General features: G+C 42.8%; 1 protein-coding gene across 1 annotated transcript in view; it reads left to right on the top strand.

The window, feature by feature from the left end:
- Positions 1–24,740, top strand: part of LOC126485130 (venom dipeptidyl peptidase 4-like) — a 293,595-nt gene that overhangs the window by 207,208 nt on the left and 61,647 nt on the right. Inside the window, exon 12 of the mRNA XM_050108774.1 lies at positions 9,199–9,379. Coding sequence (XP_049964731.1) covers positions 9,199–9,379 — 181 coding nt within the window. The remainder of the gene's footprint in view (positions 1–9,198; positions 9,380–24,740) is intronic.

The following is a 24,740-nucleotide window of genomic DNA, read 5'->3' as shown; positions in this document are numbered from 1 at the left end:
CGGTGACATCCGTCAAGTAACTGGGTGTGACCATTCGAAATGATATCAAATGGAATGATCAGATTACACAAGTAACGGGCAATGCGAACTCTAGATTGCTGTTTGTTGGTAGAATCCTGAAGCAATGCAGTCCTTCAACAAAGGAAATTGCTTACAATACGTTAGTTCGTCCAGTCTTAGAGTATTGTTTGTCTGTATGGGACCCTTACCAGTTGGGTCAGATTCAAGAGGTTTAGAAGGTCCAAAGAAGAGCGGCAAGATTCGTGACTGGTACATTTAGCCATCGCGAGAGCGTTACAAATCTCATAGAAAGTTTGAAGTGGGGCAGACTTGCAGATAGACTAATCGCAAAACGGAAGGGCCTGCTCAATAAATGCCGAAATCCAATCTTCGCCGACGATGTAGAGCATATACAGAGGCGTCTAAAAATGTATCCACTGTTTAAAAGCCCATAACTTGTAAACTAATTGACTGAGTTGTCTCAATTTTTGTGGAAGTGTAGCTGAAAGTCCAACTTAAAGATATCGCTGTATGTGTTCGAAATGATCACCACTAACATCCACATAAACGATGCCGCCGAAATGCAGCACGAACTACTGACTGCAACGTGTTCAGTTCGATATTTGCACATGACTGTACGATGGATTCTCTAAGTTCAGCCAATGTGCGTAGCTTTTGTCGATAAACGACGTCCTCCAGTGTTCCCCACAGGTAAAAGTCCAGAGGAGTTAGGTCTGGGGAACGTGTTGGATACTCCACAGCACCTCTACGGCCATCTTCCAGGTAGATTTTTGTCGAGATACGCCCTAGCACGATTGTGGTAGTGGTCTGGGGCATCATCTTGTTGAAAGTAAACTCTTCCGTCTCCATACAAGTCTCGGATGGCAGGTAAAATGGATGTCTGAAGCTTCTGAAGGTACACCTCACCGTTAACTGTGCCGTCAAAGAAGAATGGCCCTATCAAGCCCCGGTAAGAATACCCACAACGCACATTTACTCCTGGCAAATTCACGGCTTTGTCTACATGGTCGTTCGGATTTTCGGTGGACCAGTAGATGCAATTCTGGCGAATTACTGTACCATTGAGTTTGAACTGTGCCTCATCAGACCGCACAATCGTCTCTGCAAACTCTTCATCTTTGCGCATCATATTAGTAAACCACTCGCAGTACTCCATTCTACGGTCTGGGTAATCCTCGTTCATTGCGTGTAGCAATCGTGGGATGTAGCACTTCCACTTTGCTGTCTTCAAAATTCGCCGAACACTTGAGCGACTCACTCCAGTTTCACAGGCACACTGTCTCACAGACTTCTGTGGTGAGCGAGTGAATTGTTGTAACACACGCCGGGAGTTAGCTGGACTTGTTACTGTTACAGGTCGTCCAGATCATTGTTTGCGTACATCTTTAACAAAGCCTTCGGCTTCAAATTTGTCTCGAATGCGACGAATCGTTAAACGTGTCGGTGGCTCTGTTTGATACTCATTTTCTCATTGCCGTTGAACCTCATTAATGTTTTCCTACTTAAAATACCACTTCAAAACTGACTTCCTTTCATCGAATGCAAGCCTTCCGCCAGCCATGTTTACTCGAGTAACTAGGTGCAACTAAGAACAAAACACTGACTGTGTGGCGACCGTCATGTGACAAAACAAAACAAAACAACGCAATACATCGCTTGTGTGGCGATTGCCGGAACTATAAACTATTACACTACCAAAGATGAGACAAGTCCGTCAATTAGTTTGCCAGTTATGGACTTTTAAACAGTGGATAATTTTTTTTGGACCCCTCTGTACTGTTACCACCAACTTTCAAATCGCGCAATGATCACCATCCAAAGATAAGGGAAATTAGAGCTCGTACTGAGGCGTTCAGACAGTCGTTTTTCCCTCGCACGATCCGCGCGTGGAACGGGGGGGGGGGGGGGGGGGGAGGATAATATTACTTTGGCGCGAATTGTGCCCTCCGTCACACGCTACTTATTGGTGGCTAGCGGAGTATATAGGCCTATATAGATGTAGCAAATTTAAAATTTTTATCCTTAACCACATATTCATAATATAAAAAAGTATAGTAATAGCGAAGGTAATTTAGTAGGATAAAATTAGGTACGCGAAAACTTAATAAATGCTCAGAATAAAATCTGACAGTAATTTAAGCAAAACCATACGGTAAGGAACAATGGCTTGAACCAATCAGCTGGGCAAGGAAATCGACAAGCTTACCCCTGCGAGGCGGCACCTTTAGATCTTACAAGCAATGCCTCATTCCGTGGTCTTTAGAAATGTAAATCTACGACACAGTTTTAATAAATACACGAAAATTTCTGTTAAAACAACAGACATAAAATAAAAGATTAAATACAAAGTGTTTAAAAACACTGAAAATACAAGTACAATTATGTACACAGACAAATTCGAGTGATCACAAATATGAATTATCTCAAACAACAGAGCCTCGACTTAGATAATTACACTCAAACAAATACACTGAAGAGCCAAAGAAACTGGTACACCTCAGAAGAGTGTTCTTGGAGCCACTCTGTAGCAATTCCGTCGGAATGTGCAATGGGCATGAATGGATGCTGGTGATCAGACAGGATGTTTACGTATGCGTCATCTGTCAGAGTCGTATCTAGACGTATCAGGGGTCCCATACCGCTCCAACTACACACGCCCCACACCATTACAGAGCCTCCACCAGCTTGAACAGTCACCTGCTGACATGCAGGCTCCACGGATTCATGAAGTTGCCTCCGTACCCGTACACGTCCATCCGCTCGATAGAATTTGAAACGAGACTCGTTCGACCAGCCAACATATCTCCCGTCATCTACAGTCCAATGTCGGTGTTGACGGGCCCAGGCGAGGCATAAAGCTTTGTGTTGTGCAGCCATCAAGGGTACACGAATGGGCCTTCGGCTCCGAAAGCCCAAATCGATGATGTTTCGTTGAATGGTTCACACGCTGACACTTGTTGATGGGTCAGCAGCAATCTGCGGAATGGTTGCATTTCTGTCACGCTGAACGGTTCTCTTCAGTCATCGTTGGTCCCGTTCTTGCAGGGTCTTTTTCCGGCCGCAGCAGTGTCGGAGATTTGATGTTTTACTGGATTCCTGATATTAACGGTACACCCGTGAAATGGTCGTACGGGAAAATCCCTACTTCATTGCCACCTCGTAGATGCTGTGTCCCATCGCCCGTGCGCCGACTGTAACACCACGTTCAAACTCAATCAGATCTTTATAACCTGCCACTGCAGCAGCAGTAACCGATCTAAGAACTGCGCCATACACTTGTTGTCTTATATAGGCACTGCAGACCGCAGCGCCGTATCCTGTCTATTTACACATTTCTGTATTTGAATACTCAAGCCTACACCAGTTTCTTTGGCGTTTCAGAGTAGTAGATTTGTACTGCATACAGAGAAACCGGCAAACCATCATCCTCTAAATCACATCACGGATGAAAGTATGTGCTGAGAAGAATGACATGAGGTTCTATTGAAAACCATCCAGGGTCTGCATTTATCCATTCCGAGAAGACTGAAAACTGCATTTAATGCCAGTGGCTACTATACACTGTACTGAGCGTTGTAATACGTTGTGTTTTTGCTGTTTCGATATTTTTGTCCACCTCCTGTACGTAGCATATGTGAATTTCGGAATTTTTGTTTGATTTTTGCAGGAGATAACTTATGGACTTTAAACCTCATATCTGGTACGTGTTAACAATTGATAAAAAAGAAACAAAAGCATTCCTGCAAGACTGAGGAGCAGAGGCAATGAGATATCAAACTTTGGAAAGATACATTGCCCAGCGAGGTATTTCCGAAGTTCGACGTACCTTTTTCCAGTGAGTTCGATAGCTTTCGTGTTATAATCTGATACGTTTAAAAGAGTTTTCAGGGCCAGAAACTGCCACCCGTTAAAAAAAAGTAACATAACCTCTGGTCTCATTATTTTAAGGAAACATTGTGGATATCTTTAGGGACACCACAGAAGTCTATATCATAAGTGTTTTTCAGGTTCTTTGAAGATGACATTTTACGAGATGAAAAACTTAAAGCGGTTTTCAAACTCCACTGGCAGCAGAGCGCTATAGCGGCTCCCTGCGGGCTGTACTTGCGACAAAATCGTCACTTCAGACAATAAACAGCACGCATAATCATACTATTGGTTTAAACAGAATATTTTAAGGTGCTTGAGAGCAGCAGGTTAGTAAATATCGCACAACGATAAACCTGTCATGTCTCTTTGAGATTTGTTTTAAATTTCTGTTTTTTTTGTGATTATTGTGTAAGAGGTTTAAACAATATACAGCCTTCCTATAAGACTTAGCATCTACATTTGAAACAGTACTTACCTCTTTCATACCACGTCACATTACACTGAGGTGACTACAGTCATGGGATATCGATATGCAGATACACAGATGGCAGTAATGTCGCGTACTCAAGGTATCAAAGGTCACTGCCTTGGCGGAGTTGTCACTTGTACTCACGTGATTCATTTGAAAAGGCTTCGCCGCGAGGGATTAGCCGTGCGATCTGGGGCGCTGCAGTCATGGACAGTGCGGCTGGTCCCGGCGGAGGTTCGAGTCCTCCCTCGGGTATGGGTGTGTGTGTGTTTGTCCTTAGGATAACTTAGGTGAGGTAGTGTGTAAGCTTAGGGACTGATGACCTTAGCAGTTAAGTCCCATAAGATTTCACACACATTTGAACATTTTGAAAAGGCTTACGACGTGTTTATGGCCGCATAACAGGAATTAGCAGACTTTGAACGCGGAATGGTAGTTGCATCTAAACGCACGGAACATTCCATTTCGGAAATCGTTAGGGAACTTAGTATTCCGAGATCCAGCGTGTCAAGACTGTTCCGAGAATACCATATTTCAAGCACTACATCTCCCCATGGACAACACTATGGCCGATGGCCTTCACTTAACGACCGAGGGCAACTGCGTTTGCTTAGAATTGTTAGTGATAACAGACAAGCAGTACTGCGTGTAATACCGCAGAAATCAAAGTGGGACGTACGACAAACGTATCCGTTAGAAGAGCGAAATTTGGCGTTAGTGGGCTATGGGAGCAGACGAGAGAGGCGTGTGCCTTTGCTAACAGCACGACATCGTTTGTAATGCCTCTCCTGGGCTCGTGACCGTATCGGTTGGGCCCTAAACCGTGGCCTGCTCAGATAAGTCCCGATTTCAGTTGGTAAGAGCTGATGGCAGGGTTCGAGTGTAGCGCAGACCCCGCGAAACCATGGAGCCACGTTTTCAACAAGGCACTGTGCAAGCTGGTGGTGGCTCCATAATAGTGTGACCTTTGGACTGGGTCCTCTGGTCCAACTGAACCTATCATGGCCTGGGAATGGTTGTGTGCGGCTACTTGGAGACCATTTACAGCCATTCAACGGCGGAATTTTTATGGATGACTATGCACCATGTCACTGGGCCACAGTGACTGGTTTGGAGCACATTCGGGACAGTTAGAGCGGACGGCTTGGGCATCCAGTTCGCCCGACATGACTGCCATCGAACATTTATGGGACACAATCGAGAGGTCAGTTCGTGCACAAAATCTTGCTCCGGCAACACTTTTGCGACTTTATTTATTTTATTTTGCGTATGGCAATACAGCGACAATATTTTATATAAGTACAACAATATGTAAACGAAATGTAAAAACAAAACAATGCGTAAATAGTACATGTGTAAAAAGCAAGCAGTAGCACAAAAGGATAAAGTACAAGCACTCAAGACAAAATATCTACACGTTAAAAGCTTGGCAAGCCTGCCTAGAAACTCATTCATATATTTAAAGCTCAATATCTAGATTGCACAGCCAGTCCAAAGCAGAGGGTTTCACATATATAACCTCAGAGACAGATCCGGCGTATCTTCTTAAGGGGCATTCCTCAATAATATGGCGGACGTTCTGTTCTGGTGCTCCACAGTCACAGGCTGTTGAGTCGCATAGACCCCACTTGTACTTATATGCATTGCATCTTGCATGGCCCGTTCTGATACGGTTTAATTTAGGCCAGGAACATCTCTTCAGGTCGAATCCCGGTAATTCCAGAGTAGGATCTTGGATACCTTGTTTATTAATTCCAGAATCATTCCAAAAGTGCCGCCATTGCTCCTTGATGTCAGGTTGATGTTATTGTGTATTAATCCATATAAGCTTCCGTGACTTCAAGCGGGTCGATGGTATTTCGTTCAAAACATCATGAATTGGTAGATTCTGTGGGTAATGTGAGTCATGAATTTTTGACCACTCTCTTGCTGCTGCTTCTTGCCTTCTCAATAGTGGAGGTGGGATATTGCTTGGAGTATGCAGCCAAGGGACTGGGGTGGATGTAGTAGTATCCGTTATTATCCTCATACACTCGTTCAACTGGACGTCGATTTTCTTAGTATGAGTGCTCGAATGCCAGACAGCAGAGCAATATTCGGCAACAGGATATACCAGGGCTATTGCGGCAGTACGTAAGGTGGATGCTTGAGCTCCCCAAGTCGAGCCAGCCAATTTTCTCAGGATGGCTTACGTTTTCTACATGTTTTTTGTGAGTCAGGGAGCGGTCTAGTGTTATGCCAAGGTATTTGGGGTTGAAGTTGTGTTTGACTCTGTTCACAGAAGTTCACATTCAGTTCCTGGTGGGCCATTTTATTGTTCAAGTGGAAAGCACACACCTCAGTCTTGGTTGGATTAGGGCAGAGTCGACATTTTTTATAATAGGAATTCAAGGACTCCACATCTTCTGAGAGTACGTTCGCTCCTTCCCCAAGTGTTTTAGTTTGTACAACTAGTGGCAAATCATCGACGTAGCAAAATTTCCTGCTGACTGTGTTTGGCAAGTCGCTAATATACAAATTAATAAGGGTTGGAGACAACACAGATCCTTGAGGAACGCCATTTTTTATTTTATACGATCTGCTGGTGTTGTGGCCGATGTTCACTTTGAAAGGCCTGTTCGTCATCATGTTGTTCATTAAGGTTGCCAGTTTTAAACTAGGTGTGTGTCTCTTGAACTTAAGCATAAGACCCTGGAGCCACACAATGTCGTATGCCGACGACAGATCAACAAAAGCTACACTTCACTTCATTCTGTTCTGGAATTCGCTTTCTATATATGATGTTACGACTAAAACTTGTTCGCAACGGCTGCGCTTGTTTCGGAAACCTGCCTGATATGGATAGGTTATTCCATCCACGATGTCCTGGATTCTATTAAGTATTAGGCGTTCCAACAACTTAAAGCATACACTCAAGAGGGCGATGGGGCGGTAGCTAGTTGGATCTTCTGGTAGCTTTCCAGGTTTCAGGATTGCTAACGTGTGGGCTATTTTAAATTGTGGTGGGACTATTCCAGTGTTTAAAATGTTGGTGTAAAAGTTTCTTAGCCACGCTTTTCCATTAGGTCCGAGGTGTTTTATAAATTCTGGGAACATACCATCCAATCCCGCCACTTTTCGTATTTTTAAGGTCTTTATCGCACCCTTGATTTCCTCTTCACAAAATGGTGACGAAAGCGATGTATCGTCATTCAGAGTTTTATCAAGTTCTTGTAGTTATTCTTTAGTTTCTGCTTCAGTTGTTGGATCAAGAAGGGTTTTCTCAGCACGTGCCTTTATGTGCAATGCCATCTCCGACGGTTTTATTTTAGGTTCCTGTTGGCGTGCTGAAGAGGAGTTACCACGTTTCCTGAATAATGACCAGGCTTTTCTGCTGGAATGTGTAAAATTCAGCTGGGACGTGAGTTCTTGTCACTTGTGTTTTCTGTGTGTGTTTAGTCCCTCTAATATTTGTCCACCGATTTCAGGGTTTCCTGTTTCTTGGTATTTATCTTAAAGTTTGTTAATATTATTGTTCCAGCAAGGAATATACTGTTGTCTAACTCCGCGTGGTATATTCATTTTGGCTGCAGCGATGACGACTCCAGTGAATCGTTTATAGTTTTCTTGCTTTGGGCTAATCCAGCGCAAATTTTGATCAACGTCTTGAGCATATTTTGCCCAATTAGCTTTCTTAAAGTTCCATCGCGGTTTATTGATAGATTTTGCTACTGGGATTTGGAGGCCTATGTTAAGTATGGTGGGACGATGTTGGCTCTTTGGAAAGTGTTTCAGGACTCTTTCTGTATGGTATAGTGGGACTCTATTCTGAGCAGTGAACACAATGCAGGGATCAGGATTGGTATCTGTTTCCCATCTGGCTGATTGGAATGTCTTAGGTTCCTTGGCATCATATATCACTACATGTCTTGTGCTTCAATCCACTCAGACAGAGTTTCTCCGGTTTCGTCGACGTTGCCATACCCCCCAGAGAGTGTGACGGCTATTAAAATCCCCCACATACACGCAGGGGTTGGGCAGTACTGGTAAAGCTGGTGTTGGCCATTTACGTTGTGGGGGCTTGTAAACGGCTGCTATGGTCATTCCATTTAGTTCAATAGCAATTATTTCTATGTCATTAATTTCTTTGCATATCACTTCTTTGTACCCAGCAATGTTGTCACCAAGATACAGAGCGGATCCATGAATGTGCGTTGGCAGTGCTACGACCATCCTGTAGCCTGGAATGGTGCATCCTGTTATGCGCTCCTGCACTTGATGAGTTTCTTGGAGTGCTACGATGTCGATTTTATGACATGTAGTCACATTTATCCCTTGTCAGGCCTTCTTCATTAATTTGCAGAACGTGGACGATGGGTCCAATATCTTTAGTCTGTTGGCTCTCAGAAGAGCCTTTCTCGGTGATAGCATTCTTCTTTTTCTTGTTTTGTCGCTGTGTGTGGCCGTGAGAGATCAATGATCTAGTTCGGCCGCCATTTCTGTAGACTTTCTGCCGTCCTTCTGTCGTAGTCCGTTGCCCGGGATGCACCATCTTGGAGGTTGTCTACACGTCGCACCCCACTTTCGCGATTATGGAGGGGTACAGAGGCAGAATGGTTACGTATTTCTGTAGGGGACTTGTATGAGTCTGTGCCACGTAGAGTCGCTGTACTACGGCGGGAAAAAGGAGATCTGACAGTATATTAGGAGGTATCGCATGACTTTTGTCACCTCTATGTATTTAACCATCCTCGCATGACAGAAAGACAATATCGGTGCTAACGACCAAGAAGTCGTGTGTCGCAAGCTGAAAACCAACCGTATAATAAAGGAATTTAGTTTACGTCTGTGTGTGACAGGCATCTCGCGACGGGAGCACAGCAACACCGCGCTGCGTAAGATGCTGTCCCACAAGCTGCTGCCCCAGCGGCTGGACGACTGGGTGGAGCTGGAGGGCGGCCTGCGCGCCCAGGTGCGGCTGCTGCTGCCGCCAGACCTCGACCCCGAGGGCGACGAGAGGAGGCCCGCCCTGCTCTACGTGTGAGTTTCAGCAGGGGCCAAGCTACTCTGCCCTATGTTTGTATGTCCATCCTTGTGGCTGGAGGTCTGGAAGACTACGACCGTTCACTACTGCACATTCCGTCTTCAGGTCACGAGTGGCCTACCGGGACCATCCGACCGCCGTGTCATCCTCAGAGAAGGATGCGGATAGGAGGGGCGTGGGGATCAGCACACTGCTCTCCCGGTCGTTATGATGGTATTCTTGCACGAAGCCTCTACTATTCGGTCGAGAAGCTCCTCAATTGGCATCACGAGGCTGAGTGCACCCCGAAAAATTGCAAAAGCGCATGGCGGTCTGGATGGTCACCCATCCAAGTGCCGACCACGTCCGACAGCGCTTAACTTCAGTGATTTCACGGGAACCTCTGTACCCACTGCGGCAAGTCCGTTGCACTGTTAACTATTGTAAGCAAATGAAACACCTGTAGCCCTCCTTATGTTGTTATTTATTGTGAAGATACGTTTCGGCGATTCAGCTTTAGGAGTTGATGGTTGGAGAGACGACATCACAGTTACAGTCTGCGTAATCCAGTTGTTGGCCACTGTTGCATCATAAATATGGATCGTGATAACCCCTCTGCCATCAACTAAGGCCTCTGAAGATGGCGCATTGAAGCAGCGAGACTGGTAGCTACACAATGAACGACATCTTAAGACCGGCTGTAGGAGTTTCATTTTCTTACAATCTACCGTTTGTCACGTGCACGCGCGCTGGCACTCTAACGTTCCGATATACAGAAACAATTTATCGGGTATGATCAGCAGTATCAGAATGTTGGCTGATTTTTAGTATGGTCGTTGTTGGACTACCGTAAGGAAATGCAGAAAAATGTGGACAAAATAGCCGGTCGGCGTAACGAATACCGACTCTTCTTTAGGCAGATAAAAGCGGGATAACGCCAAAGAATTATTAAGTGGCTCTCAGAAAATGGACTGTCTGTAAATTTTGTGAAAAAAAGAGTGTGAGAGAGAGAGGGAGGGGGGAGGGAGGGAGGGAGAGAGAGAGAGAGAGAGAGAGAGAGAGAGAGAGAGAGAGAGAGAGAGATTATATTGAATTCTGTACAACAAACGAGCTCACACCAGCAATTAATGTAGCACATGAGCAGGAGTCAGTAAACAGGGGAGATTGCTCTAAATTTTTTGGTCTAGATATTGAAGAAAACTTCATTGTTTGAGAAGCTCAGTAATATCCTTCTTCCAGTTCGAGTTCAGCTATACTGGCTCTTCGTGCAACTGCTAATCTTGGAAACAAACGAATTAATCTCCTGACAAATTTTAACTCAGTAATGTCTTACGGAATAATCTTCTCGGATAATTCATCACTTAGAAAAAAAATTATTGTTTGCACAAAGACGAGCAGTAAGAATCATGTATGGTACTCGCACACGGACGTCATATACGAGAGCTACCTGTTCAAGGCCCGTCACAATGCACATATTCGCTAATGACATTCGTAATAAATGATCCACAACAATTTAAGAAGAACAGTGATATCCATACGTATAACACTAGAGGGAAAAATTATCTTTATTACCCTTTGTTAAAGCTGTCTGTGACTAAGAAAGGAGTTCAACAGTAGCATCAAAAAATTTGTTCACTTGCCTCATTTCATATAATGTCTGACAGGTAGCAAAGCAAGTTTCAAATCTAACTTAAAATCATTTCCAATAGACAACCCCTTCTATTCCACTGAAAAATCATTTCCAATAGACAACCCCTTCTATTCCACAGACTAATTCCTCTGTAAAAACTAATAACCAGTAAAAAATGTGTAAGTATAGTGGCATGAGGAAGACTAAAATAAATACGTTCATTAAATTGTTAAATCGGTTATGCTGTTACAACGGCAGGTTATCAAGATTTAGGTAAGTCTGAACGTGGTGTTAAAGTCAGCGCAAGAGCGATGGGACACAGCATCGCCGAGGTATCGATGAAGTGGGGATTTTCCCGTACGACCATTTCACGCGTGTACCGTGAATATCAGGAATGCGGTAAAAAATGATATCTGTGACATTGCTGCGGCCGGAAAAAGATCCTGCAAGAACGGGACCAACGATGACTGAAGAGAACCGTTCAGCGTGACAGAAGTGCAACTCTTCCGCAGATTGCTGCTGACCCATCAACAAGTGTCAGCGTGTGAACCATTCAACGAAACATCATCGATTTGGGCTTTTGGAGCCGAAGGCCCACTCGTGTACCCTTTATAGTTGCACGACACAAAGCTTTACGCCTCACCTGGGCCCGTCAACACCGACATTGGACTGTTGATGACTGGAGATATGTTGTCTGGTCGGACGAGTCTCGTTTCAAATTCTATCGAGCGGATGAACATGTACGGGTATGGAGGCAACTTCATGAATCCATGGAGACTGCATGTCAGCAGGGGACTGTTCAAGCTGGTGGAGGCTCTGTAATGCTGTTGGGCGTGTGCAGTTGAAGCGATATAGGGCCCCTGATACGTCTAGATACGACTCTGACAAGTGACATATACATAAGCATCCTGTCTGATCACCTGCATCCATTCATACCCATTGCGCATTCCGACGGAATTGCTACAGAGTGGCTCCAGGAACACTCTTCTGAGTTTAAATACTTCCGCTGGCTGCCAGACTCCCCACACATGAACATTATCGAGCATATCTGAGATGACTTGCAACGTGCCGTTCAGAAGAGACCTCCACCTCCTCGTACTCTTAAGGGTTTATGGACAGCCATGCAGGATTCATGGTCTCAGCTCCCTGCAGCACTACCTCAGACGTTAGTCAAGTCCATGCCACGTCGTGTTCCGGCACTTCTGCGTGCTCGCGGGGGCCCTACACGATATTAGGGAGGTGTACCAGTTTCTTTGGCTCTTCAGTGTATGTGCACGAGGTAGGCAAAATATAACTCGTACAGAAAATATTCGTAACGCGTTTTTAATGACCATTATGCATTAGAAAACCCTGAGTTAGTTTTGCCTAGTAATTCTACTGCTACCACTACTACTACTACTACTACTACTAATAATAATAATAATAATTACAATCACAGTAGGATCTCGTTTGAAACATTGATTGCAGATTCGATTTACAGATGTTGAAATGGGAAGCCGATACTCGCTTATGCCGCCCGATCTTCGTGTCACCGGACAAATTATTTCCAATTAATTTACAGATAAAAAAGTACACAAAGCAAAATTCATATTATTCTACCAAAATAAGGAGGAAATAACTGAAGCAGCATTATTATTTAATACAGAATGCAAGTTACAGGAATGATTCAACGTTATATCTCCGACGCTGAAGAACAAAGGAGTAACAATTCTTTTGGTTTAACAGAAAATGATCGCATATGTTTTTCACACATAATTCATATGCAAAGATGAAGTTGGTTTTCTGAGACGTAATCTTATCTCTAACGTCGAAATTTAAAGATCAATAAGGGCGGCTGCTTGAATTGTAATGTATTGCTAAAACCACCTCTGCTCAGTACTTTGAAGAGCAGTTGCATAACGCCTACATTGGGGTTTGATGCGCAACGTCTGGCATCTGAATCAACAACGATTTTTTTCAACAAACAGTTTATGTTAACTGGTGTGCGCAGAAAGTGTTTAATCCACATGTGGGTCACGTCACAGATACATTACAGATGTAAAATTGCTACACCACGAAGATGACGTGCTACAGACGCGAAATTTAACCGACAGGAAGAGGATGTTATGGTATGCAGATGATTAGCTTTTCAGAGCATTCACACAAGGTTGGCGCCGGTGGCGACACCTACAACGTGCTTGCATGAGGGAAGTTTCCAACCGATTTCTCATACACAAACAGCAGTTGACCGGCGTTGCCTGGTGAAACGTTGTTGTGATGCCTCGTGTAAGGAGAAGAAATACGTACCATCACGTTTCCGACTTTCATAAAGGTCGGATTGTAGCCTATCGCGATTGCGGTTTATCGTATCGCGAAATTGCTGCTCGCGTTGGTCAAGATCCAATGACTGTTAGTAGAATATGGAATCGGTGGGTTCAGGAGGGTAATACGGAACGCCGTGCTGGATCCCAACGGCCTCGTATCGCTAGCAGTATAGACCACAGGCATCTTATTCGCATGGCTGTAACGGATCGTGCAGCTACGTTTCGATCCCAGAGTCAACAGATCCGGACGTTTGCAAGACAACAAGCACCTGCACGAACAGTTCGAAGACGTTTGCAGCAGCATGGACTATCAGCTCGGAGACCATAGCTGCGGTTACCCTTGACGCTGCATCACAGACAGGAGCGCCTGCGATGGTGTACTCAACGACGAACCTGGGTGCACGAGTGGCAAAACGTCATTTTTTCGGATGAATCCAGGTTCTATTTATAGCCTCATGATGAACGCATACGTGTTTGGCGACATCACGGTGAACGCTCATTGGAAGCGTGTATTCGTCATCGCCATACTGGCGTATCACCCGGCGTGATGGTATGGGGTGCCATTGGTTACACGCATCGGTCATCTCTTGTTCGCATTGACTGCACTTTGAACAGTGGACGTTACATTTCAGATGTGTTACGACCCGTGGTTCTACCCTTAATTTGATCCCAGCGAAACCCTACAAAATGGTTCAAATGGCTCTGAGCACTATGGGACTTATTCTGAGGTTATCAGTCCCCTAGAACTTAGAACTACTTAAAGCTAACTAAGCTAAGGACATGACACACATCCATGCCCGAGGCAGGATTCGTACCTGCGACCGCAGCGGTCGCGCGGTTCCAGACTGTAGCGCCTAGAGCCGCTCGGCCACTGCTGCCGGCGAATCTCTACATTTCAGGAGGATAATGCACGACTGCGTGTTGCAGGTCCTGTACGGGCCTTTCCGTATACAGAAAATGTTCAACTGCTGCCCTGACAGCACATTCGCCAGATCTCTCACCAATTGAAAACGTCTGGTCAATGGTTGCCGAGCAACTGGCTCGTCACAATACGCCAGTCACTACTCTTGATGAACTGTGGTATCGTGTTGAAGCTGCATGGGCAGCTGTACCTGTACACGCCATCCAAGACCTGTTTGACTCAATGCCCAGGCGTATCAAGGCCGTTATTACGGCCAGAGGTGGTTGTTCTGGGTAATGATTTCTCAGGATCAATGCACCCAAACTGCGTGAAAATGTAATCACATGTCAGTTCTAGTATAATATATCTGTCCAATGAATACCGGTTTATCATCTGCATTTCTTCTTGGTGTTGCAATTTTAATGGCTAGTAGTGTGTATACCCACCTAGTAGTCTCGCTGCGTTGCGTAGACACTACAGCAACGACCTCAAAATGAAACTTTTGTGGTCGCTCCTTACAAATTTACAACGGAAGGGGGAAGGCTGGTAGGTTTTACGCACCGTCCATTTCGAGGTCAATGCAGTGCAAGGGTTTATTCAACAGGCATAACGAAAAATGCTACTCTGACCTTATTTAAACTTTTGTAGGCGCGTAGAAATGTCTGTTTGCGCCCATTTCGTTGCATATTATGAAGATTGGCTTGCTTTTATAAATTTATGATAGGGTAATGTATTTTGGTACATACCGTTTTGTTATTTATCAAAATATTTTCTTATAAATTTTTTCATATTTACTTACGTTCGAATCAATTCCGGGAAGATTTTATACTCTTTGATGGTTTTGAGAACACGATACAGCTTTTCGAGGCGGTGGAAATCGTTCTCGACGAATTTTTTTGTTTCGATGAAGAGAACACTAAGAATTTATTAGGGTATAAATCAGTTGAATACGAGCATTGAGGCATAAATTTTTATGTTTCTTTTCGCCAAACTTGCTACTCATGCTAAAGAATGATAAAACGCTTTCCGTTGTTTGATTTCGTCGATCCCTTATGAAAACAAACAGTTATATACAATTAAGTATCAACCGTTTTCTGATGGTTTGCAACACTGAAAGTGATGTGTCCAATGTAACTGAAGAAACAAACGATTTCTTTCTTGGATGCGCTTTATCAATGAACCACTTCCGTTCCTTCCTGGGATACCAAAACACTTAATTGCACCTTAGTTCCTGGCATATACGTATATATGCAATACTCCTATACTGTTACGAAGCTGCGCATGGATTTTTGGCTTTCCTTGGACGAATTTTTTGACTATTTGATTGGACCATTAATACGTTTCTGTTTTTGAGGCTTGGTGAAACTGTACGGAATCCCTCGGTAACACGTCACTTTTACAGCTAGGCGTTGATGCAAAATAGAATTAGTATTAGATACGCTCAGGGATGTATCTACGTCGCCGGGAGTTACACGCCGATGCTCTTCAGTCACGTTGCACACAAATTGGTGATTTATCTGGGTATAAATGTGCAACAAGTAGGTTTTTGTATTTTTGGTAAGATCTGTTTTACCATTAGCTAGTTTTTGAGTCAATGCAAGCTCATCATTAGGTGGAGATGCTACAATAACATTATGCCGAGGACCGAGTGAAGCAGGACGCTATGACGAGGGTGCTGGCGAAATGACGGAAATTTAGTAATCGGTAATGAAACGTTTATGAAACAGAAATTTTGTTACGTTTGCGGTACTTACAGTGCACTGCATCGTTGTATCCATAGCAAATCCTTTCCCACAAAGAACATTGCCAGATATATATACAAATATATACAGTATTTAGCTGCACGTAGTTTCACACTTATTCACAGAATATAAAGATTGAATGTAAAAACAAAGATGTGTGTAAAATAGATATAACATTTTGCTGCAGCATGGTGTTTGGTCTGAGATACGCTGTATTACAGAATAAATATTTACAACTACAATAATATATTTAAGTGAATCTTGCTAACTGCAAGAGACATTATATGAGGGTACACAACACACAAAAACACAGAGTGAAATATTTACTAAGTAATTGAAAAGTGAACGGCTTACAGCATGTCATGGTTGTCGAATGACTAAGAGAGTTAAATATTTGACATGTAGATTTGTTTTTGGAGAGGATCCGTCTTGAGGAAAACAAAGTTTTGATTTTTATTTCCCAGACATGTTTCGCTAAAGTTTCAGCATTATCAGTAGATCTTTTGCTATCTTTCTATACAACAGAAAAATACTTTTTTCTACTTATACACATGTAAATTTGAGTCTTTGAAACAGTATTTACATATATATGAAAAACAGATAAAATTTTGTCTATGTACATTGTTACCTTCTTGTATTCTCATGTTATTTAATGCAGTAGTTTTCTTTCACAATTTGTCATCTGTAACCATATAGAACTTAATGTAGAACAGTTATTTACTTCGAAATATTACGACTCGGCATGTTATGGCTATGCCTACTATTAATTAATACTATGTAGATGATTGCATGTATGTGTGTTTGTGGAAACGATAATGTGGGATATTTATGAATTGGTGGTGTGCGATAATTCTTTGAGGGCAGAGAATCGAATTCCATCGCAGAGAACTGTATATTCATTTATTACTTATTTTCCTTCAATATTTTTGTACTTGATAATTTTCTTCAATTATTAGTTTTAGTGGGGCTGCTGCTGCATTTGATTTGAGAATTTTGAAGTCTATGTTGATGTTTGTTGGGCTGTGTTTCATGTCAAAAACTAAACCTTAAAGTTTGTAGAAGACAACAACATAACAAAGTCAGCTAGTTGCCGAATACAAAGATACCAGAAAAATGCACTAACACTCTTAAAAATTTCTCGCACATATTCACATAACTAAGTGAAATGGGTAATACAGAAGAACCACTAGGCACCTACACCAAACAGCATACAAAAGCTCCACAAGAAGCACATTCCGATTCATCCAGTGGTAAACTTCAGAGGCGCACTCACATATCAGCTAACCGGAGAAAAATACCCATACTGATAGAAACATTATGTATACACAAACAACAGAAGCATACGCAACACCAAAGAGCTGGTACAAAAATAAAAACAAAGAAATCAACAAACCCACAACAGACATACTTACATCATTCAACATCACATCAATGTACACGAATATTTCCACCATTCAAACCATCAACATCATCAAACAACAATTAGAACATCAGAAAGTCATTCTCAAACCACACATAAAAGAAATAGCTAGCATTCTAAAACTAATCACATAGCAAAACTGTTTCTCGTTTGGCAATCAGTTTCACTCGTCTACTGATCAGTTGTCTCCTAGCCAACATCTTCCTCAGTCACATTGAAAACAAAGTAATTGAAACAACAGTAAGACCCAAACAATATAGGATAGTGTACGGCTATTAGTATGTGGATGACATATGCGTTCTAGATGAAACATCCAGTCACTTCCAACAACTCCGCAGTGATATAAACACAGTTCGCCCAACAATAAAATTCACCATAGTAACAGAAAATGACAAAATGTTAAATTTCCTTGACCTCACAATACACAGAGACAACAACGGACACCAGTTTTACATATTCAGGAAAGTCACCACCACCAACACAGCCATACACAAATGCTCTAATCGTTGGACTGCACACAAACTAGGCAGTTTCCAGTATACGCTACACAGACTTAACAAAACTCCACCCAGTGAAGGCAACAACGAAAATTAATTTCTGACAATCAAGAAAATAGCTATGGAGAATGGACAGACATAAACACCATAGAGAAATTTTATCACAAAACTAAAAAAAATAATAAAAGTTACACCAAGCACACAAAAACAACCTATCACTAGCTTACAAAAGCAGACATACGGAACACAAACTCGCACTCACTCACACACACACACACACACACACACACACACACACACACACAAGCACACATGAAGAAGAAACACCCATAACAACAAGCAAATGGTATACTCTCATAACAACAAAACAGTCCATAGAATAGGCAACATATTCGAAAAGCAAGGGCTAAAAATAGCCTACAGGGCAGAGAAGTCACTACCGAGAAAATGATGTGCAACAAACAGAAGCACAGACAATCACAACACATTTGGTATTTACCAACTGACGTGCCAGGAGTTGAAATCGATTTGTATAAGACAGACAAGCAGAAACTTTAATACCAGGTACACAGAACCCAGAAGAGCAGTATAAAGTAACAGCTGTCATTCTGTAGCCCAACAAAAATCAACAAAGACTTTAAAATTCTCAAATTCAGCAACAGCCACCCGCTAAAACTAATAACTGAAGAAAGTAATCAAATGCAGGGTCATAAATGAACGAAAACAAATAATGATGAATATGCATTTCTCTGTAGTGGAACTTTGTTGTCTGCTCTTAACGAACTATCAGACAACACCAACTCATTAACACCTCAAATTTCCTTTCCAAAAACAAACAAACAAACAAATACACACAAACACACACACACATACACACACACTCACTCAATCTTCCACATAATATTAGTTAGTGGTAGGCATAACCACAGCGTGCCCAGTCGTAAAATTTCGAAGTAAATAATTGTTCTACATTAATTTCTATAAGATTACAGATGACAAATGGTGAAACAAAACAATTTCATGAAATAACATAAAATTCCAAGAACTCCACAGCATGTGGTAACCTGGTATATATACAAAAGTTTGTTTTCTCAGATATGTAGATACTGTCTTAAACATTCAAATTTATGTAGGTACAAGTCGTAAAAAGCATTTTTCCTGTTTTGTAGGAAGATAAGAAAAGACCCCAGTTATCATGCCTAAACTTCAGATTGGATATGAAAAGAAAGTAAAAACTGTGTTTTGCTCAATGCAGATCCGCACCAAAAACAAATCTATTTGTAAGCAATGGCAGACAGAAGATGGTCATTTACTATGTAACTAAAGAGGTAATGAGTTACACACAGCCATAGTTGTTAAATGACTAAGAGAATATAATTTACGCAGGAGGATGAATATGTCTTATTGCGCTAACGGGCTTCTTCCCGGACTCGGGTAGACGCGCCGGCCCCGGATCGAATCCGCCCGGTGGATTAACGACGGCGGCCGGTGTGCCGGCCAGCCTGGATGTGGTTTTTAGCCGGTTTTCCACATCCTCCTAGGTGAATACCGGGCTGGTCCCCACGTCGAGCCTCAGTTACACGACTCGCAGACATTAGACACACGTTCACACTATTTCACGCTGTACACTAGACGCAGACAGCTGGGGTACACTACTTCCTTCCCGAGGGGGTATGGGGTGATGGCAGGAAGGGCATCCAGCCACCCCTTAAAATTTAACATGCCAATTCCGTACTTAACCCTGCCGACAATGCGCACAATGCGGGATAAAGGCGGTAGCGAAATGTAATGTGGTACCAGGATGTCCTGAAAATTGTGGAAGAGAGAGTTCTGCGTTGATTTAATTTCTTCATTAGTTATTTTTCGGGTTAATTTAACTGTGAAAGTAAATCTCTAATTGTTCAATGAGATCCATCTGCAAGCCTTCGTCAGCAGTATTTAGAACAGAAAGTTCGTTACTGATATCACCAAGAGAGTGCTTATAATGAGCGATTTGTGATGTAAATTTGGACGTACTTATGTTTTTGAGTCGAAGGGCATTCATATGTTCCTTGTCGTGGGTTGTAAAGTTTCACCCTGTTTGTCTTGTGTTGCACACAGCATCGAAGTTTTTTGGAACAACAGCCGATTTTGGTCTTTCCGAAATTCGTCATCAACCGAGGCACTAGAATGACGAAATTCAGCAAACCAGTCTTTCTGGTGTTGTGTGCTGTGAAATGAAATTCCCGACTCGCCCTCCTTCCGTCCACCAACTCGCTCCAGCACACGTCCGGTGCTCAAATCACACCAGGAAGTGCGTATGTCGCCCAATTGGCGTTTGCAGCGTCATGCTGAGCTTTGCTGTGGCGGCGTGCCACAGTGATTGGGCTGTGGGAAGTACTACTTTAAGGCATGCAACAACCAGAAACTGGCTCACAGTCCCATGGGCAGTGGAGGACTAGACGCTGAGTGTGGTAATGGGCCGTGCATGGTGGGTCGTCGGACTGTTATCTTCCAGAATCGCTGCCTGAGAGTTAGCCACCGAGCAGTGGAGTTTAGGCAGATGGCTGGAGGCTGGGCGTTAGCAGGCGATAGGAGCTGGACTTAGAGTTGGTAATAGGATGCGGCAGCAGCCACACCAACTTGAGCCAGCATCAGGGGCGGACAAGTCTCACGTTTAATACTAGGCCTGGCATGGCACGTCAGCCATGGTTGCCTGTATTATCAGAGTGGCTGTCCAAGCAGTGGGACACACTTTTCACCTGACGATGCTGCTGTGGAATTGGGAGTTGGTTTATGTAAGCGAAACGATGTGGGCCCTGGAGGAGCACTACAGTGCTGTGGAGTCAGAGACTGGGAGAGGTGGCGCTGAACCATGGGAAAGCAACGATCGGCATGTGGTGTGGCTGTCTCTCACACAGACGTTGTTTGGCTTGGACAGCAGATGGTGTTACCACCATACATCCAGATGACGTGGCTTCTGGAAGCTAGGAACAAATTGTGGAAAACAGTTTCCCTTATGATTATTCTAAAGTGAGGTGTAAGAGTGACTTATGCCACTGAATGTGTCTACAACTGCATGTGTGCTAGCATTAGTGTGTGAGACAAGGATCTGAATTGTGAAAACAAACGGGGCGCACGTTTTGCCTACATTGATGGAGCTGTGCTTACATAGGGGTGCTTCATTTGGAAAGGTATGGCGAGATTGGGTTGCATTCTGATTGTATTGTAACTGAAACAGAACCAAAAGGCACAGTCAGGTCATGGTGTGGGTTAATTCTGTCACACATATAAACCTTGTAGTTCAGTCGCCAGTTGCGCTTCATTGTATGTTAGCTTGTTGTGTCACTATAGAGTGTGTTATTCATATGTATTGTCTGTCAAGCGCGTGGTTAAAGTCTTGGCTCCAGTTGGGTGTTGCATTTTCTGATAAACGTGAAGGGACACGGTCAGCACAAAAGCGTACGGGCCGACCTCCTCTGTTGACTGACAGAGGCCGTCGACAGCTGAAGAGGGTCGTAATGTGTAATAGGCAGACACCTATCCAGACCATCGCACAGGAATTCACGCAAACTGTATCAGGATCCACTGCAAGTACTGTGACAGTTAGCTGGGAGGTGAGAAAAACCTGGATTTCATAGTCGAGCGGCTGCTCATAAGCCACACATCACGCCAGTAAATGCTAAACGACCCCTCGCTTGGTGTAAGGAGTGTAAACATGGTACGATTGAACAATGGAAAAACGTCGTGTGGACTGACGAATCACGGTACACTATGTGGCGATCCGATGGCTGGATGTGGGTATGACGAATGCCCGGTGAACGTCATCTGTCAGCGGGTGTAGTGCCAACAATAAAATTCGGAAGCGGTGGTGTTATGGTGTGGTCGTGTTTTTGATGGAGGGGGCTTGCACCCCTTGTTGTTTAGCGTTGCACTATCACAGCAAAAGCCTATATTGATGTTTTTAGCACACTCTTGCTTCTCAGTGTTGAAGAGCAATTTGGAGATGGGGATTGTATCTTTCTACACGATCGAGCACCTATTCATAGTGCACGGCCTATGGCGGAGTGGTTACACGATAATAACATCTCTGTAATGGACTAGCCTGCACATAGTGCAGATGTTTATGTTCTTTATTTATGTATGCTGTCTGGTATGCTAAAACTTAACGTTTAGATGGAAGACCACACTGACACCACCACCAGCCAAATACCACACTGACTGAAATCTTGCACCGCAGTTGGTGGCTTAAGAAAGTAGAATGAAGGGATTCGAGGCACTGTCGTTGGCTCAGGCCATTACTAAAACAATGAAAAATCATCACCTACATATTGAACATTTTGTTGCTTTAGATGCTCACTGTGAACAAACTACTCCGTCAGTTTCTTAGCTATCATTGTTGTAACAAAAAGAAATAGCATATTTTAAAAGAGTGATAATGTCCATGAACGTTCACAGAAATTTATCTAAGAGGGGGCCAAATTCAAAAATTGCTACTTTTGGTGTAACTGATTACTGAGTTTGAGAACGCGTCATGCTCCAAGCACTAATTTTGATAGGAAATATATAAGACTAATTGTATCACAAACGATTGATAATTATTGTTTACTTAATACTTTTTAAGACTCCTCTGATTCCTAAATGGTATGCATAGTTCAATAGGTACAAGTTTAAATTTACAAAACGAATACTTCAATAGTGTATGCAATCTTTTAATGTTGTTAATAACATTAGGAATGATACCTTTTTTTATCGAAAGTCTGAAATTATATCATTACGATTACATCGAGGGTAGCCAGTGAGCTATGAAATAGGGAAGAAATATTCACAAAAAATGTGTTATACGCCAATAATGTGAGGCTACAGTGACATGAAAAATGTGAAACATAAAAATTCAGATTTATAGAGAAAATCCTACCTGATATCAACAAAAGTAAGCAGAAAAATGTCATTTTGAAGTTCCACACAGTGGAGAAACAGAATAAACTTTAGAAAAGTAGTCCCTACTGAACGTGTGGCTCAGTGGGCGTGCATCATTGGTTTCGCTGGGTCCCTTCACGACCGCTATCAATGTCTGTTGGAAACGTGCGTAACCGTTGCCAGCTACAAGACAGTTGTGGTGGTGGTATTTATCAGTGATAGCACAGGAACGATATCAGCTGTTACCTTTCAGAAGAAACGTTCCAGAATTTTCCTTCACCAGTTTAGGCAAATAATGCCCAAGCATAAAATTGGACAACCAAACAGAAATTTAAACCCTGCTCCCCATAATGAGAGCCTGGTGTCTTAATTTCTATGGACCATGTAGTAATCACTCAATCTAGTAAAATAATTAATGAAATATAGAATTTGAGAAATTCATTGGAATGCTAGGATTACACTAGTGTTATGGGTGCAAGCGTATTCAATTTCCTACTTTTAGTACGCCATGTTTTGGGATCCCTTCTAATTCCATTCGCATAGGGAGTATGGCCGAGTATTTGCTTAAATCCCACTATGCGCCCTGTACCTAGTCTAACCTTGAATTTGCGGTTCCTAAGGGAGTGATTCATGTCTTATTTGTATTATGATGGTCGCCCGATCTCGGCTGCAGGTTGGCTATTAATGGCTTCCAGGGGCAAAAAAATTGGATTTTAATTTTGTAGTATAATTATTCATCGAGTTTAAAAGCCTGTCGTAATGGAGCCATAATCTTACATCAAAGGCTTAACACGCAAGTCGAGTATTAATGTTAGAAACTGTATTTTTATTGAGCCAGTGTAACCTATGGCGCGCAAATTACCCACACTATATTCATTCAGTGTTTGAGACTGAGAGCACTTAGAGAATTGCAACAAACTTTAAACGTATTTCGGAACGTTTTCGAAACTTTTTCTCTTAGACACCTCGCATATTCCCCGCTCACCACCACAAACACACAAAATATTGAAAGGAATAAAAATTTACGCTTACTGAATTTTCACTTGTCACTCAGTGAACTTCAGCATCAGTCATGGCGTTTTAATTTATTACGTTTTTACTTCTATCTCTATGTGCGACTCATTTTGCAGACAGTATCCACATACACCACCGAACCTGTATGCGAAATTAACGGTTCAGGAGATTTGATGTCATAAACACTAAAATGCCTGAAAACTATAGTCATCCCATGTATGATACTGAGAGCACATAGCGGTTTCCAACAAATTTTAAACATAATTTCAAAATTATATTTGACATTTTATTTGGCTATGTGTCAATAAACAGAAACTAATAAAACCTACATAATCAGTGTTTTGCGTCTTCAACTGCTGGTTTCTAGGTGCTAAACGTCAAGTATTTAGCGCATTAACTCCTTTGTTAACTAATCAGACGTTTGACGTGTTTTATACAATACATGGGAGTTCGATTCTCTTATGAATCGGGTAGGAATGGGGAGGGAGGGGGGGGGGACCTTGAACCTTTGTAAGGGGAAACTTTCACAAGGTAGATAACTTCTGTCTTCTAGCACACGTTACGTCAGGTTTTCAGCATTCTCCTGAAGCGCCCCCATGGGTGAACAATACTGTCACAAGTTGTCCTGCCTTTCTTTGTATACATTCAGTATCTCTTCTTATTCTTGTTTAGTGTTGAGTTCCACACGCTTGAGCGGTATTCTGGGATGGGCAGCACGCGAGTCTTGTAAGCAGCCTCCTTCGTTGACTTTTCCAGTATCCTACTAATGAAATGAAATCTGTCTCCTGCTTTTCCTTCAACTCATTTCCTTTCATAGTTCTGAAAACTGCTGTACCCTGGTATTTGAAAGCGTGATTCATTCGAGCTGTGATTGAGTGATGTTTTAGTCATCGGATACTATGTTTTTGAGTTTCCTCTAGTGTACAGTTTTTCATTTCTCGATATTTAAAGCAAGTTGCCAGTCTTTCCACC

Source organism: Schistocerca serialis, chromosome 6, assembly GCF_023864345.2.
Source record: "Schistocerca serialis cubense isolate TAMUIC-IGC-003099 chromosome 6, iqSchSeri2.2, whole genome shotgun sequence".
Taxonomy (NCBI): Eukaryota; Metazoa; Arthropoda; class Insecta; order Orthoptera; family Acrididae; genus Schistocerca; species Schistocerca serialis.
Note: the sequence above shows the minus strand (reverse complement) of the source record. Positions and strands in the feature narration are given on the sequence as shown.